The following is a 16,070-nucleotide window of genomic DNA, read 5'->3' as shown; positions in this document are numbered from 1 at the left end:
CCCTCTGCCGCCTCTGCTGCGAGTACGACCAGCTCCCCACCGCGCTGGAGCACACCAGCGTGGGCTTCCCAGGCGCGCACGCGCCCTCCGCGGGCGGAGCCGAGCAGCGCAGCGCCGTGTACAGCAGCAGCGTGAGCACCAACAGGCTGGACACCGCGCAGATGGCGATGATCAGGTACACGTTGACATCCACCAGCGCCGTCTCGGCGCCAGCGGCGCCCGCCAGCACCCGCGACGACGCCTTGGGCGCCTGGCCGCTCTCCACCAGCGACAGCAACACAGTGGCGGTGGCCGTGAGCGCCGGCTCGCCGTGGTCCTTCACCAGCACCAGCAGGCGCTGGCGCGGCGAGTCCGCCTCGTCCAGGGTGCGCGTCGTGCTGATCTCGCCCGTGTACAGCGCCACGCGGAACGGGCTGCGCGCGCCACCCGCCGCCGGCTGCAGCTCATACGACAGCCACGCGTTGTAGCCAGAGTCGGCGTCCACCGCGCGCACCTTCGCCACCACGTGGCCCGCGCCCACCGACCGCGACACCAGCTCGCTCACAGCGCCGCCGCCGCCGCCGCCGCCGCCGCCCGTCCCCGGCCGCGGCAGCAGCGCGGGCGCGTTGTCGTTCTCGTCCAGCACGAACACCTGCAGCGTCACGTTGCTGCCCAGGGGAGGCACGCCCGCGTCGCGCGCGCTCACTTGGAACTGCAGCAGCTCCAGCTCCTCGTGGTCCAGCGGCTGCAGCGCGTACACCTTGCCGCTCTCCGCGTGCACCGACACGTAGCTCGACAGCGCACGCTCGCCCACGCGCCGCTCCACCAGCGAGTAGGACACCAGCGCGTTCTCCTGCGCGTCGGCGTCCCGCGCAGACACCGTGAAGATGTGGCAGCCGGGCGGGTTGTTCTCCTTCACGAACACCGTGTACTCGGGCTGCGCGAATGCCGGCGCGTTGTCGTTCACGTCCGCCACTTCCACGGACACGCTGGCCGTGGCGGAGAGCGAAGGCGAGCCTGCGTCGCGTGCGGTCACTACCAGAGCATAGTCCGACACGCTCTCTCGGTCCAGGGCGCTGTCCAGCACCAGCGAATAGTAGTTCTTGAAGGTGGACACCAGCTTGAAGGGGACACGGGGTGTTAGTGTGCAAGTCACCTGCCCGTTGGCGCCAGAGTCACGGTCGGACACGCTGATCAGGGCGATGACACTGCCCACCTGAGCATCTTCTCGCACCGGGAGAGCCAAAGAAGTGATAACCACTTCGGGTGAATTATCATTTTCATCCAGAACTTCCACTAGTACAGTGCAGTGACCAACCATAGGTGGGTTTCCTTTATCTGTAACATCTACATGAATTTCATAAGTGTTACTATCCTCAAAGTCAATAGCGTCATTTACTCTTATTTCTCCCGTTTTTTCATTCATTAGAAATTTCCGCCTTGTGCTGGATGGAACCAAAGAACTAAATGAGTATATCATTTCTTTGTTTACTCCTTCATCTGCATCAGACGCATTTAGCCATATTACTAACGTTTGGTTCGCTGAATTTTCATACATCTTAACTTCATAAACGGATCGGTCAAATATAGGTGCATTATCATTGGCATCCAACACCAAGATCAGCAGAGTAACAGATCCAGTATATTCCGGTTTGCCTCCATCAGTTGCGGTTAGTAACAACTGAAGCTGAGGATTTTCTTCACGATCCAGCATTTTTCCTAGAACAAGCACTGGGGTTTTGGCTTTGTCCTTTCTGTTTATAATATCAAGAATGAAAAACTCATTTGGACTGAGTCTGTAAGTAAGCACTGCATTCTCTCCAACATCCGCATCAGATGCGCCTTCTAGCGGAAACCGAGAGTCAAGCAGTCGAGATTCGGGTATTGAAAGCTTTTGTTCTGAAACGGAGAAGACTGGCGGGTTGTCGTTTATGTCCTTTACCTCCACCTCCACATGGAAAACCTGCAGCGGCCTGTCCACGATCACCTCCAAGTGGATGCTGCACTCCGCGCTCCGCCCGCACAGCTCCTCCCGGTCGATCCGAGAATTCACAAACAAAATGCCATTCTGCAGATTTACCTCCAGAAGATCCCCGTGACCCTTGGACGCCACTCGGAAGAGGCGCGGCACCAGCTCTGCCAGCTCCAGCCCCAAGTCCTGGGCGATGCGGCCCACGAAGGTGCCGTGTTTAGCCTCCTCCGGGACAGAATAATGGACCTGGCCGCTCCCCGCCTTCCAGGCTGCGAGAAGCAGAAGCAAGAGCAGGCGCAAGGCTCTTGGGCTGCTGGGTGTGTAGACCAACATCATACCTTTCTGCCGATTAACAAATTGATGAATCAGCAGTCTAGAACAAACATGCTCTCTGAACTTCTGCTATTCGACTTCTTACATCTAATTTTATCGAAATGGCTGAGATCTGAGAATGTAGCTCCTTTCTGGTCCTTGAGAAACAGGATTATGCCTTTGTTCTAAAAACATTTTATGGAAGACAGCGACATCCGGTGGCTGATGTGTAAGTACAATTCCATGAATTTAACAACTTGTCTTTCATTCATAGTTTTTCATTCTATTTTGACGTATTTGTATCTCTATGGATCTCCAAAAGTTCACATGATGTCTCTTTTGTATTAACAGTAATTATTGTTTACCCCTAGTTCAGGGTTTTCTTGAGTGCAGAACCTCAGAGAGGTAATTTCTTCTCCAACCATGATTATCATTAGTTACATTTGAAAATAGTCTTAATATTTGTATATACTGAGTGTATTAGTATTTTGCTGGATAACAAATTTAGACCACTTCAAGTTTTTTTAAAGATCTGATTTATTTGAGAGAGAGAGAATGAGTGGCGGGGAGGAGCAGAGGGAGAGTGAGAAGCTGACTCCCCATTGAGCAGGGAGCTTCATGAGGGACTTGATCCCAGAACCCTAGGATCATGACTTGAGCCGAAGGCGGGTACCCCTAAATATCTTCAAGTTTTGACACTTAATTCACTTCTCTTTGTCATTTTCTTGAGATTAAATAAACCTTACTAGACCCTAATCTGAAGAATCAGTTCTCTGTGAGGTGTTCAGTCATCCCTAGATAGTTGAGAGAAGATCACTGGCTTCAACATCAGAAGTATCTCCATTCTGACTCCTCTTCTTAAACTTACTGTGTGCCTTGGGGAAAATAATTTAACCTCTCTGTCTCTGTTTCCAGTTTTATAACATTCATACAATAATAATATGGTGGTTATATGAATTATGATACATTAAATGCCTAGGATTGTACCTTAAGGAGAGTGCCTGCTTCATAAATGGCAATATTCTCAGGACTCAATTTAGCCACATTTATTTTCACATTGTGTCAAGACCCCAATAGGCTTTTTGGTAAAAATTATTACCTGTAGAATATTATCACTCTGCAATGCCTTTACTGTTACTACTGCACAGGCTGGTGGTTCCTATCTTTAGAAAAACAGAAAAGTACTTTTATTGAGAAATCAGTTATACAAGGAGAAGTTTCACTTTTTCCTATGCATCTTACATGGGCAAAAATAAACTTCATTATGATTCTAAATAAAATAATTCAAAAATTTATGATTTCCACTTGCAGAAACAAGTGCTTTCATCTCTGTTATATTTAATCTTTTCAAGGACCCCAAATGTACAATTTTGGAATTACCTAATAGTTCTCTCAGTGTCAATAAAGTTTTTCATCACTACCTGCAGTAAAAATATTTTCTTTCTCAAAGTTCTTGGAATCAAATATTCAGCAACTGAAATTAATATATCTATACTACTGAAAAAAAAAAAAAGAGAACGTTCTCTTTTCCCAAGAAGGGAAAACTTAATAAAAGGACTTTGGTCTTATCCAAAGGTTAATTTATTTACTTTAATGATGTGATTTATAAAAGAGATAAAAATTTTTAAATTCTTTTGGTTGTTATTAGGAGCTGAAAAATAGAGCAACATTTATGAACAAGAAAACTGACAGGAATGTGTCATTTAATTCATTGATTCATCTGTTCTACTAAATTGTTTTTACACTTTTCTACTTCTTTATACTGATCTTAGGTTAAAGTCCATTCAAATTCTGATTTTAAGGGTTATTTTTCTTGTAAAGCATGAATTAAAGTATAACAAATTGTGGATCCATCCACAATACCAATCAATGTTTAGTTTGAGTTATTACCTGAAATCTAATAAGTTTATCAGTGAATAATCATCTCAACACAGGTAATGACATAAACTAAACTCCATTCCTGTTAATGTGCATTTTACAGCAAGTAATAACATAAATATGCCAATTAAATCTTCAATAATGAATACAAAGTAGGGGGTAGTTAAATTATATCCTGTCAAATCATAAGAACTTGGTTTGCCAAGCATCTCATAGAGCTATTGGATCTAAAACTTCAGTTGAATAAGAACCACCTGGGGTGCTTATTAAAATGCAAATTTGCCAGTTCTAATTATTTCAGAAATGTTGGGATGGAATCTGGGAACCTAAATGTTCAATAAGAACTCCAGGTGTTGCTAATGCACTTAGCATTATCAGGTCTAGGACAGGGTAGGTTGACCATAGGCCACAAGTTACCTGGGATATACTCCATTTATGTCTGTGGTCTTCTGTATTTATTTATAGAGTCCCTTCACTAGCAAGTGTCTAAAATTGGGTCAGAACTTAGATAGTTAGCCCTATATAAAAACTACAATTTAGGGACTGACATAGGGAAGTTTCATTATTGGCTTCATGATTGCTGCTTGAATTGAAGAGTGTTATCCACAGAAACACAGAGAGCTAGATGCTAAGCAAAATACTGAAGTGTCTTCCATGCTCTCACCTCTCTATTTTGATTTTCCGAGCTGTTTTAAGTCCTAACCTCCCTGGATTACAGTGTGCTCATACTTCCTGAAGATGCAAAAGATAAATTCATTAGATGTTCACTGATCTTCTGAAAATTTGCAGAGGACGATAGTCCGTATTCAGGAGAAAATAAATATTAATATAAAGTACAAAATTAGCAATTATATCAATACAGCCATCAATAACAAAGAATAAAATTTATAATTATAGAAGACATAGTAAATAATAAATAATACTAGCTCCAAGAGACTAAAGGAGTGGGGGGGTTAAATTTCTAGCACTCCTCAATCCATATAATCCACATAACATACAATCAAATACCTGGGCCCAATTCACTTAATTCATCGATCCATCTATTCTACTAAATTGTTTTTATACTTTTCTACTTCTTTAGACTGACCTTAGGTTAAAATCCATTCAAATTCTGATTCAGGTGTCCTTGCACATGAAAGAGTACAACGACAGAGATATTTGAAGATATGTCTGGATTTAAGGTGAATATGCTGACAGATATGGACAGGATTGATCACAGGCGGTCAGAGAATACTCAAGTTTTTTTTAAGATTTTATTTATTTATTTGAGAGACAGAGAGAGACTGAGAGAAAGAGAGTGAGAGCATGAGAGAGAGGAGGGTCAGAGGGAGAAGCAGACTCCCCGCTGAGCAGGAAGCCCAACGTGGGACTCAATAGCAGGACTCTAGGATCATGACCTGAGCCGAAGGCAGTTGCTTAACCAACTGAGCCACCCAGGTGGTTACTGAGAATACTCAAGTTTTGAAAGAAATATAATGAAAAGAGGGGCCCCAAGAGGGGCACAGTTGGTTGAGCAGTGGACTCTTGATTTCATGTCAGGTCATGATCCCAGGGTCTTCAGACTGGCCTTGTGTTGGGCTCTGGGCTCAGCAAGGAGTCAGCTAAAGTTTCTCTCTCCCTCTCCCTCTGCCCCCACCCCAAGCTTGCTTGCTTGCTTTCTCTCTAAAATAAATAAACAAATATATCTTTTTAAAAAATATATATATAATGAAAAGAAAATAGATTGCTTTATGACATATACCAAACATGTCCTCTATAAGGGAAAAGAAAAAGTTACTGAAATATATTATTTAAGTGAATTTTACTTGCACTTTTATGGTTTTATTGTGGCTCTATTCTCAAAGCTACTCTGATTTTGCTCTGCTGAGTTTTTAATTAAGGAATACCTTGTTAAAAATCTAACACAATAAAAATATTGGAATAGAAAAATAAGTCACATAACAAAATTCAAAATAAGTACAAATGAAGTTTCTAAAATATAAATTAGAAAACAAAAACTTGGACTAAAGACAGTGTGAAGAACCACCAATCTGAAAGTCACATGCCACAATTCAGGAAATATAAGTTTAACATGTAATGAGTTTAAAGGTGCAATTGATTCATCTCCAGATTTCTGTCTTTCAGAATTATTGAGAGAAAAAGTAAATAACATCTCCACTGATAGGGGTAACTTTTTAAAGTTATAGACTGAATTTCAAGAGAATTCAAAGTGTAGAATGTACATATATCTGCAATGTACAAACATGTATACTAACAAAAATTTCAGTAAAAAGGAGAAAGTCTTCTGAAGAAAGAAAGTACCTCTCAGGAAGTATTTTCTGCAATATCAGATAAAAGATCAATTTTAAGAAATTTTCTAAATGTAAAAAAGATTCTCAATCAATACACTGTCAAGCATATAGAAACATATTTTACAAAAGTTGGAACGAGGGGCATCTGGGTGGCTCAGTCGTTAAGTGTCTGCCTTCGGCTCACGTCATGATCCCAGGGCCCTGTCATGCAGCCCTGCATCAGGCTCCCTGCTCAGCTGGAAGCCTGCTTCTCCCTCTCCCACTCCCCCTGCTTGTGTTCCTTCTCTTGCTGTGTCTTTCTTTGTCAAATAAATAAAAATCTTCAAAACAAAAGTTGGAATGAATTATATTTCTAACATTTGTTGTCAGAATTAGATTACTTCGGTAAAGTAACAGTTTTCTAGGATATACTGAAATTTATTCATTGAAATATTAAACACTGAGTAGTGCTGGCCAAACATGTCTCCAGTCTCCATCCAGAGAAAGGTAGAAAATGACAGTTACATATTTCTGCTTTGGGGTTTCTTATAAACAATAGATTATATACTAAAGTACCATGCAAACTTTAGAAATGAGGGGCACCTGGGTGGCTCAGTTAGTTAAGCGGCTAAGGGCTTAAGTGTCTACCTTTTGCTCTGGTCATGATCCCAGGTTCCTGGGATCCAGCCTCCTCATCGGCTCCCTGTTCAGCTGGGTCTGCTCCTTCTTCTCCCTCTGCCCCTCCCCTCTCTCGTAGGCACCCACGCTCTCTCGCACGCGCACTCTCTCTCTCAAATAAATCAGTAAGATCTTTTTTAAAAAAGAAATGAATAAATGATAGACTGGTGTTGAAGTATTCTTAATGTGCAGCAGTTAAGTTGTATTTCACTGAATAGTTTTCAGGTACAGTGGCAGCGCAGCTTTAGGAATTCAATATGATTCCCATGGCAGGTTTTAAATGAAATTGATTTCAGCACCCAATAAATATTTACTCAATGTATGGATTTTAATGATTTGTAATTGGAAGTCAAAATACAAAAGGCAGGTATAAACTTAAAGTATTCAACTTCCGAATAATAAATAAGAAAATATTGGCAGATCTCTAGAATAAATGAGTAAAAACTATTTTTTTAAAGAAGAGATTTTTCAAAAATGTTTTATTTACTTATTCATGAGAGTCAGAGAGAGAGAGGCAGAGGCAGAGGGAGAAGTAGGCACCCCACTGAGCAGGGAGCCCGATGCGGGGCTCCATCCCAGTACCCCGGGATCATGACCTGAGCTGAAGGCAGACGCTTAACCACCTGAGCCACTCAGGCGCCCCGAGTAAAAACTATTTAAAAACACCGTCTGCAATAAGAATGTCTTTCACATTTCAAAAATAAATATATAAGTGAATGAAATATTTGAGCAACCCACCTTTCCAGAGGACTCCAAAGAAGCTTGTGGATCTTCCGTCGCATTTAGAGATCCAGGACACGGAGGAAGGCTGGGGCTGAAGGCCATGAGGTCGGTCTTGGGCGGGCCCTCCGCGGAGCACACCCTCTGCCGCCTCTGCTGCGAGTACGACCAGCTCCCCACCGCGCTGGAGCACACCAGCGTGGGCTTCACAGGCGCGCACGCGCCCTCCGCGGGCGGAGCCGAGCAGCGCAGCGCCGTGTACAGCAGCAGCGTGAGCACCAACAGGCTGGACACCGCGCAGATGGCGATGATCAGGTACACGTTGACATCCACCAGCGCCGTCTCGGCGCCAGCGGCGCCCGCCAGCACCCGCGACGACGCCTTGGGCGCCTGGCCGCTCTCCACCAGCGACAGCAACACAGTGGCGGTGGCCGTGAGCGCCGGCTCGCCGTGGTCCTTCACCAGCACCAGCAGGCGCTGGCGCGGCGAGTCCGCCTCGTCCAGGGTGCGCGTCGTGCTGATCTCGCCCGTGTACAGCGCCACGCGGAACGGGCTGCGCGCGCCACCCGCCGCCGGCTGCAGCTCATACGACAGCCACGCGTTGTAGCCAGAGTCGGCGTCCACCGCGCGCACCTTCGCCACCACGTGGCCCGCGCCCACCGACCGCGACACCAGCTCGCTCACAGCGCCGCCGCCGCCGCCCGTCCCCGGCCGCGGCAGCAGCGCGGGCGCGTTGTCGTTCTCGTCCAGCACGAACACCTGCAGCGTCACGTTGCTGCCCAGGGGAGGCACGCCCGCGTCGCGCGCGCTCACTTGGAACTGCAGCAGCTCCAGCTCCTCGTGGTCCAGCGGCTGCAGCGCGTACACCTTGCCGCTCTCCGCGTGCACCGACACGTAGCTCGACAGCGCACGCTCGCCCACGCGCCGCTCCACCAGCGAGTAGGACACCAGCGCGTTCTCCTGCGCGTCGGCGTCCCGCGCAGACACCGTGAAGATGTGGCAGCCGGGCGGGTTGTTCTCCTTCACGAACACCGTGTACTCGGGCTGCGCGAATGCCGGCGCGTTGTCGTTCACGTCCGCCACTTCCACGGACACGCTGGCCGTGGCGGAGAGCGAAGGCGAGCCTGCGTCCCGCGCTGTCACCACCAGGTCATAGTTCGCCACGCTCTCTCGGTCCAGGGCGCTGTCCAGCACCAGCGAATAGTAATTCTTGAAGGTGGACACCAGCCTGAAGGGGACATGGGGCTTTAGGGAGCAAATCACCTCGCCATTAGCTCCAGAATCTCGGTCAAACACATTAATCAAGGTGATGACTGTGCCCGGTTGAGCATTCTCTGAGATAGGGAGAGACAGGGAAGTAACAGTCAACTCTGGAGCATTATCATTAGCGTCCAAAACTTGCACATGAACTGTACAGTGACCAGCTAGTGGTAGGGAGCCTTTATCGATCGCTTCTACTCGAAGTTTGTAGGTTTTGCTTTCTTCAAAATCGATATGTCCTATTGCTATAATTTCTCCACTTAATGCATCCATGTAGAACTTAGATTTTATATCTGTGGAAACACCACTAGAGAATGAGTAAATAATGTCCGCATTCGAGCCTTCATCCAAATCTGAGGCGTTAAGTTTAATTACCAAAGTTCCATTGGGAACATTTTCTGGTAATTTCACCTCATAGAGTGTTCTGTCGAAAGCTGGGGCGTTGTCATTGGCGTCCAGCACTTTGATGAGTAACTGAACGGTGCCAGTCAGCTCAGGTTTGCCTCTATCAGTGGCTGTGAGCACTAAATGAAGTTCTGGAGACTGTTCCCTGTCTAAAGGTTTCCGTAATACAAGTCCAAGAGGTTTTACCTGTTCGTCATTTGTTGGTACGTCCAGAGAGAAAAACTCGTTGGGGCTCAGTCTGTAAGTCAACAGAGCGTTCTCCTCGATATCTGCATCGGAAGCGTCCTCTAGTGGAAACCGAGAGTCAAGCATCCTGGATTCTGCAATAAACAGATTCTTTTGTGTCTCGGGGAATACAGGCGGATTGTCGTTAATGTCCTTCACCTCTACCTCCACATGGAAAACCTGCAGCGGCCTGTCCACGATCACCTCCAGGTGGATGCTGCACTCCACGCTCCGCCCGCACAGCTCCTCCCGGTCGATCCGAGAATTCACAAACAAAATGCCATTCTGCAGATTTACCTCCAGAAGGTCCCCGTGGCCTTTGGACGCCACCCGGAAAAGGCGCGGCACCAGCTCCGCCAGCTCCAGCCCCAAATCCTGGGCGATGCGGCCCACGAAGGTGCCGTGTTTGGCCTCCTCCGGGACCGAGTAGTGGACCTGGCCGCTCGCGCTCTCCCAGGCTATGAGAATTTTGAAAAACAGCAGTAGATGCCAGTTCCCCCGGTCGCCTCGAATCGAGTACACCATTTCAAATTAATTGGTTTTTTTTAATTCAAATCGTAACTTGTCTCAAAATTTGGAGGAATTTTCTTATCTCTTTCTTACTATCATGAAGTGCTCGCCATCGTTCAACATCCGCTTAGAGAAACAGAGTGAAGAGTCTTTCCAATATGAAAATGGATGACTTAGTTTTGTCTTGAATGAGAAAATTTCGCGGTAAAGAGCGACATCATGTGGCCAAATAGTAAGTATGAGCTACAAATATCAACTTTTTATTAATAAATATGAAGTTTTATTTTAACACCTGATTTTTTCCCCTTCATTTTCGTTAAAGCACAGGACAACACTTCTCGTACTTGCTGAAAGCATTAAGAGACTTAACTTCTAAATATTTAGTGTAACCATAACTGTATCTCCTTATGCCTTGAAAACACGTTTTCTCACAGTTTTAAATAAAAATAAAAATCTGACAATGAAGCGAATCACACAGCAGGAACACTAAGTTTTCAAATATTTTGTTCAGAGTTCAGATAACTTCATTTTCTTAGATTTCTGTTAAGAAAACTCTTGGTCTCAAGTATTTACTAATGGAAGAAAAATTTAGAAGGGGTGTTTGTTTTTAGGAAACGGGATAAAAGCAACTAATTCATATACTTCTCCTGAGAAAACACAATAATAGAAGGTTTAGAGGATCTCAAAAGTTCATGGTTCTTATCTCTTTATTCTTTACATCCTTTCTAAGCTCCACATTTTATGAGTATCTACCTGTTTTTACAACCTCCAATTTAATTTAGATTATTTATTTCATAACATATTTATTTCATTAGATAAATATTGGTACTCATTTATCATACTTAGTGCAGTCCTTTAATCAAGATTGGGGTGGTTTTATCCTTTTTAATTTTACTTCACAGAATAAATTTTCTTGAATGTCTCATCCTTTGTTTCCAAGTGCAAATTAAATAATTACACCTGTATTGCTTTCCAATTTTGATATCTGCCTAAATGAGTTTTTTCCAACTTGCATGTTTTTAATTAGCACAAAAATGGACAATAAAACCACATAGGCATACCATTTATGTGGTAACACTAAATAAGAGCAGGTACAAATTTTAAAACCACATTTCTCATAATTAATTGTCTTTAATACCGTTTAGTCATATAATGTATAGTGGCATAGCTTTATAAAAATTTTTATAAAGACTGGTTGGTAGCCTTAGTCTTAACTTAGATTTCCTTTTAAAACGGAGAATAAGGGAGCTAGTTATGAGTTAAACAGTATTTCAGGATGGCATGTTGACTATAAACTCAAAAGGTACATTAATATCAATTCTACAAACAGTAAATATGAATATAACTTATTTAAGCTTACTGGTTCACATTTTTTAAAGCATCCTCATTTGTTTAAAGTTAAGTACTATAAATGGTTCTTGAAAATCTATTGTGGACATATTAGTCCAACTAGTTGGGGGCTGCAGGGGTGAATTATGTGACCATCCAAATCAGAGCCTGATTTAGAGTTAAAAAATCAAACTACATTACAAAAAAGTTACAGCCATGGGTAACATAATAAGTCACTCAGATAATACAGCTTCCAAAGCTCACAAATCCCAGTGACCCTCCTTTTCTGTTTTGACTTACACATACCTTTCTTTTAAATAAGCAAAGAATATAAATGTTCATCAAAATTCTGGAAGTCACTGAATTCAATTCTGAATGATATCATTCTGAATGATAGTTTTGGCATTTGATATTACAGTCACTTTCATTATAAATATTTCCTTCATTCTAGGTCAAGGTGAAGTAAAATAGGAAGAATATGATTCCCAAGTGCAGAGTCTTGAGTTATGAAGCGGCCAGATGAATGTGCACATGCATGCTGCAAAGCTACCTTTTGTTGGGCTGTAATATTCTGCTGCTCAGCATGACCTGGAAGTCCTTTTTTTTCAGAGAGAGAGGGCATGTGAGCATGTGCATGCATGAGCATGGGTGGGAGGACAGAGGGAGAGAGGGAATCTTAAGCAGGCTCCACACGGGCTCCATCTCATGACCCTGAGATCATGACGTCAGCTGAAATGAAGAGTCAGACACTTAACTGACTGAGCCACCCAGGTGCCTCTGAAAGTCCTTCTTAAGAAAGAGTCTCCAGAGTGCATCACTAGCTCCAGGATGATTTGGTTGAAGATTGGTTACACTAGTAATTTTCTTTCCTCATTGCCCAGTTCTGCCAAGATTGCAATTCTGTTTTTGTTTTGAAAACCCAGTCCTGAAGGGTTTGCTGCCATGTTCCAATTTTCTGTTCCAACTATGTTCAGTGGCAGTGAGTTGGCACTAATCACCAAGGCCACAAGTGCACTTGGAACTTCCTTGCTTTGGGATGGCATTCTGAAAGGGAGCACCACTTAGAGGCCACCAAACAGAGCCCAACATGAGGCTCCACAACCTTCTGGCCTTCCACTGGGCTTCTGCCTCCTGACTCTGCCTAAATGAGTTTTAAATATTGCTGCTATCCTGGATTATTTCAATAGATTCTTATTGTGTTATCTTGCCACAACCCCATTTATCCTTCACTAAATCCTGACAGTCATCTTCCTGAAACACACCTTTTATTCCTGTTGTTTCACACTTTTAGTTTTCAGATGACTTTAGAGGTGAGTCAAAATTTCTTAGTCAAGTAGTCTAACTTATCCAAGAGCTTTTTCTCATATTACTTTTCCTGTCTTATCTCATACTCTTTCTTGTAAAAACCATATGTTTTGACCAAAGCAGACTATTCTGTGTCCAGCCACATTGGGATTTTCTGTGTACTCATTTACATAAGTTAGTCTGTTCCCAGGAATGCCCATCATGTTCAGTATTCTCTAAGAGAAAACTTCTCCATTTTAAAAAAAGATTTGTTTGTTTGTTTATTTATTTATTTATTTATTTATTTATTTATTTATTCAGGGAGAAAGAGAATCTCAAGCAAACTCCACACTGAGCATGGAGCCTGATGTGGAGCTTGACGTTCTCTAGAATAGATCACAAACTGGGTCACAAATCAGTCCTCAACAAATACAAGAAGACTGAAATCATACCATGCACCTTTTCTAACCACAATGCTATTAAACTACAAGTCAACCATAAGAAAACATTTGGAAAGACCACAAATACATGGAGGTCATACAATATGACTAAACAATGAATGGGTCAACCAGGAAATCAAAGAAGAGATTTAAAAAAGTACATGGAAACAAATGAAAATTAAAACACGATGGTCCAAAACATTTGGGATGCAGCCAAAGCAGTCTTAAGAAGGAAGTATATAGTAATACAGGCCACCTCAAGAGCAAGAAAAATCTCAAGTAAATAGCCTAACCTTACACCTTAAAAGAGCTAGAAAAGAACAACAAGTGAATTCCAAAGCCAGCAGAAACAGGGAAATAACAAACATTAGAGCAGAAATAAATGGATAGAGAAACTAAAAATGCAATAGGACAGATCAATGAAACCAGAAGTTGGTTCTTCGAAAAAATTAATAAAATTGATAAACTTCTAGCCAGACTTAGCAAAAAGAAGAGAGAAAAGACCCAAATGAAAAAAATCACAAATGAGAGAGGAGAAATAACCAACACCACAGAAGTACAAACAATTATAAGAGAATATTATGAAAAAACTATATGCCAACAAATTGGACAACCTGGAAGAGATGGATAAAGTCCTAGAAACAAACTACCAAAACTGAAACAGGAAGAAATAGAAAACTTGAACAGACCAATAACCAGTAAAGAAATTGAATCAGTAATCAAAAAACTCCCAACAAACAAAAGTCCAGGGCCAGATAGCTTCAAGGCAAATTCTACCAAACATTTAAAGAAGAGTTAATACCTATTCTTCCCAAACTATTCCAAAGAATAGACTAGGAAGGAAAATTTCCAAACGCATTCTATGAGGCCAGCATTACCCTGATGCCTAAACCAGATAAAGACTCCTCTAAAGAAGAGAATGACAGGCCAATATTCTCAATGAACGTGGATGCAAAAATTCTCAATAAGATACTAGCAAACCAAATCCAACAATACATTAAAAAATCAGTCACCATGATCAAGTAAGATTTTTTTCTGGGTTGAAAGAGTGGTTCAATTTTTACAAATCAACATGATACACCATTATAATAGAAATTATATTATAAATTAATTAATAAAAGAAAAAATAAGAACCATATGACCTTTCCAGTAGATGCAGAAAAAGCATCTGACAAAGTACAACATCCATTCATGATAAAGACCCTCAGCAAAGTAGGTTTAGAGGGGACATACCTCAACTGAAAAACCCACAGATAATATCATCCTCAATGAGGAAAAACTGAAAGCTTTTCCTCTATGGTCAAGAACAAGACAAGGATGTCCACTCTTACCACTGTTACTTAATATAGTACTGGAAGTCCCAACCACAGCAATCAGAAAACAAAAGGAAACAAAAGGCATCCAAATCAGCAAGGAAGAAATAAAATTTTCATTATTTGCAGATGACATGATACTCTATATAGAAAACCCAACAGACTCCACCAAAGAATTCCTAGAACTGATAAATGAATTCAATGAAGTCGCAGAATAGAAAATCTGTTGCATTTCTATATACCAACGTACAGAAATCTGTTGCATTTCTATATACCAATAATGAAGCAGCAGAAAGAAATTAAGTAATCAATCCCACTTACAACTTCACCAAAATCAATAAGATACCTAGGAATAAACCTAACCAAAGAGGAGAAAGACGTGTACTCTGAAATCTGTAAAACACTGATGAAAGAAATTGAAGATGACAAAAATGTGAAGATATCCCCTACTCATGGATTGCAAGAATAAATATTGTTAAAATGTCAATACTACCCAAAGCAATCTATACATTTAATGCAGTCCCTATCAAGATATCAGCAGCATTCTTCACACAGCTAGAAAAAACAATCCAATAATTTGTATGGAACCAAAAAATACCCCAAATAGCCAAAGCAAGCTTGAAAAACAAAGCTGGAGGCATCACAATTCCAGACTTTGAGTTATATTACAAAGCTGTAGTGATCAAGACAGTATGGTATCGGCACAAAAACAGACATGGAGACCAACAGAACACAACAGAAAACCCAGAAATGAACCCACAACTATATGATCAATTGATCTTCGACAAAGCAGGGAAGAATATTCAATGGAAAAAGACAATCTCTTCAACAAAGAGTATTGGAAAAACTGGACAACAACCTGCAAAAGAATGAAACTGGACCATTTTCTTACACAAAATAATACACAAAAATAGATTCAAAGTGGATTACAGACCTAAATGTGAGACTTGACACCATAAAAATCCTAGAGAAATACAAGCGGTAACATCTTTGGCATGGGCATAGCAATTTCTTTCTAGATATATCTCCTGAGGCAAGAGAAACAAAAGCAAAAACTATTGGGATTTCATCAAGATAAAAAGCTCCGACATAGTGAAGGATTCAATCAACAAAACTAAAAGGCAACCTACAGAATGGGAGAAGATATTTGCAAATGACACCAGATAAAGGGTTGGTATCCAAAATATATTAAGTATTATAGAACTCAACACCCAAAAAATGAAAAATCCACTTAAAAATTGGCAGATGACATGAATAGACATTCTTCAAAGAAGACACACAGATGGCCAACAGACACATGACAAATACTCAACAGCACTCATCATCAAGGAAATACAAATCAAAACTACAATGAAATATCACCTCACACCCGTCAGAATGGCTAAAATCAGCAACACAAGAAACAACAGGTGTTGGCCAGGATGGGAAGAAAGAGGAACACTCTTTCAGTGTAGGAGGAAATGCAAACTGGTGGAGCCAACTCTGGAAAACCGCA

At 42.4% G+C, this 16,070-nt stretch overlaps 3 protein-coding genes and 1 pseudogene across 3 annotated transcripts in view; all 4 read right to left on the bottom strand.

Moving 5' to 3' along the window:
• LOC113928596 (protocadherin alpha-10-like) overlaps window positions 1-2,664 on the bottom strand; it is a 97,657-nt gene extending 94,993 nt beyond the window's left edge. The window contains 1 exon segment of the mRNA XM_035727648.1: window positions 2-2,664. Within this exon segment, the coding sequence (XP_035583541.1) occupies window positions 2-2,287 (2,286 nt within the window). The 5' untranslated portion in view covers window positions 2,288-2,664.
• The window catches only part of LOC113929438 (protocadherin alpha-3), a 200,114-nt gene that overhangs the window by 126,153 nt on the left and 57,891 nt on the right, over window positions 1-16,070 (bottom strand).
• Window positions 7,777-10,356, bottom strand: LOC113928597 (protocadherin alpha-7-like). The gene has a single exon (XM_035727680.1). The coding sequence runs from the start codon at window positions 10,222-10,224 to the stop codon at window positions 7,777-7,779; it is 2,448 nt and encodes an 815-aa protein (XP_035583573.1). The 5' UTR covers window positions 10,225-10,356.
• On the bottom strand, window positions 11,981-12,482 carry LOC113929456 (annotated as a pseudogene).

Source organism: Zalophus californianus, chromosome 5 (assembly GCF_009762305.2).
Source record: "Zalophus californianus isolate mZalCal1 chromosome 5, mZalCal1.pri.v2, whole genome shotgun sequence".
In the NCBI taxonomy this organism is placed as follows: domain Eukaryota; kingdom Metazoa; phylum Chordata; class Mammalia; order Carnivora; family Otariidae; genus Zalophus; species Zalophus californianus.
This window is presented reverse-complemented; position numbering and strand designations above follow the sequence as displayed.